General features: G+C 42.8%; 1 protein-coding gene across 2 annotated transcripts in view; it reads left to right on the top strand.

Moving 5' to 3' along the window:
- The window catches only part of KCNH1 (potassium channel, voltage gated eag related subfamily H, member 1), a 379,133-nt gene that overhangs the window by 51,632 nt on the left and 325,663 nt on the right, over positions 1-1,838 (top strand). For both annotated transcript variants that reach the window (XM_012638358.1, XM_012638357.1), the window contains exon 5: positions 1,044-1,162. In XM_012638358.1, coding sequence (XP_012493812.1) covers positions 1,044-1,162 — 119 coding nt within the window. The remainder of the gene's footprint in view (positions 1-1,043; positions 1,163-1,838) is intronic.

A 1,838-nucleotide genomic window follows, 5' to 3' on the forward strand; every position in this document is an offset into this window, starting at 1 on the left:
ATTCTTAAAGGTTGTGCAGAAAAAATAATAAAGGCCATTCTTCTGCTTAACTCCATTGTCCTCTGGATTCTAAGTCTGTCTTGGAAAGGTGCTCCAGGGTAAAATTTAGCAGATGAGGTTTCTACTGGAAGGTGCTGAATGCTTGTAAACTCTAAAGGATAAAAAAATAAAATCACCTAGTTCTGCTTTTACCTGTCATGTAAAAATAGTCGCATGCTCTGCTCATTTGCTATATACCTGTGGTTTTCGGAGCTCCTGAAACCAACCCCCGTCTTGAAGACCCTGACAGGCTTTCAAAGGTCTCATGGGGCAACTGCCATGGTCATAAGTTTGATGCAGATGGGTTTTTGGATGTTAAAATGGACAATTGTCTTTGGGGGCCTTTAAAAGCAGTCAAGATCACTCAGACATCTTAGATTCTCAGTAAAGCCCTGCCACCAACCATCCTTCCCCCATCCCAAAGCAGACTAAAATCTGCTGGTGCTTTTCCCACCTACCCAGGGGTTGAATTCATTTCTTACTCTGCTGGCCTCAGAGAAGGTAATCATGGAATGGCCATTTGACTACCTTGTCCATTTAAAACCCAGAACCAGCTCAGTTTCTGTAAGGTCAGACAGCAGGGGGATTGGGAACAGTCTGAGCCAAGTCTCCAAGTAAGAGAAACATCTCTATTGCCTGATATTACCTGGTGGAAAAGCCTTGGGCCAGAGTGGAGAGATCTGGGTTCTAGACTCTTTCTCATTGTCTAATCACTCTGTGCCTTGGTTTCCCTAATAGTACAATGATACTAAAATCTACCCTACATACTCCACAAAGCTGTGAGGAGGATGAAAGTGCATGGGAAAAGCAAATTGCTACACACTTTTAAGTGTGTCAAGGCGCTTTTCTGAGCAGTGAGTCTTGCTTGTGGGGATGTGGAGTGACTCATGGGAGTTCAGGATGACATCGGGGGTCTGTTTCTGACATTGTGACAGGTGATGTGAATGTCTGTGCTCCTTCAGGATGTGGTTGACCCTGTCTTTTCACTCTTCCACATGCTTCAGGCTGGGGGAAGTTTGCTCGGCTGACCAGAGCATTGACAAGCAGCAGGGGTGTCCTGCAGCAGCTGGCTCCCAGCGTGCAGAAAGGCGAGAATGTCCACAAGCACTCCCGCCTGGCAGAGGTAAGGGCAAGGGGTTAGCTCATCTTGAGCCTTGTTTCTAGGGGGTGCATGGACTGAGGAAATGGCACAAAGCTAGTGTACTGTCTTGGAGGGGACCTTCAGGATACCCCCAGACTCCTGTCTTGGCTGGATTGCAAACCATGATGTAATGTATGGCACTGGGTAAGTTCCTTAACTCCTTTGAGCTCTGTACTTTCCCATATGTAAAAGTAGGCTGGGAAAGCTCTGTTCCAACTTGCTTGAGATTACAAGTGTCAAATCACCTTTTTGAGGTGGTTGGGCAGGAGCTGGAAGTGCTTCCTATACATGAAAGAGTTTTTACTTATAAACCATAAACAATTTTGTTATTTGAGCAATAATATTATTATAGTAATAGAAGATGCAGGAAGCAAAAAGGAGAAAATAAAAATTACCTGTAATCCCACTGACCCCATAGCATTGTTCCATATTTTTTGTGTGCATTTAACTCTTTTCTTTGTATATATCCTATTTCCTGAAGACTAAGAAATTCAGTTTTTTCCCATGTTAATATTTATTAAGTTGAGATGCATCTAAGAATCCATGTGTACACTGGATGTGGTTGTGTTGCCTTTCCTTCACTTTATATAATCATGAACATCTTTCCAAGTTAGTAAATAGCCTTAAAATTATTGTTATTCTGATAACTTTTATAGTA

Source organism: Propithecus coquereli, unplaced genomic scaffold (assembly GCF_000956105.1).
Source record: "Propithecus coquereli isolate 6110/MARCELLA unplaced genomic scaffold, Pcoq_1.0 Scaffold129, whole genome shotgun sequence".
Classification (NCBI taxonomy): Eukaryota; Metazoa; Chordata; class Mammalia; order Primates; family Indriidae; genus Propithecus; species Propithecus coquereli.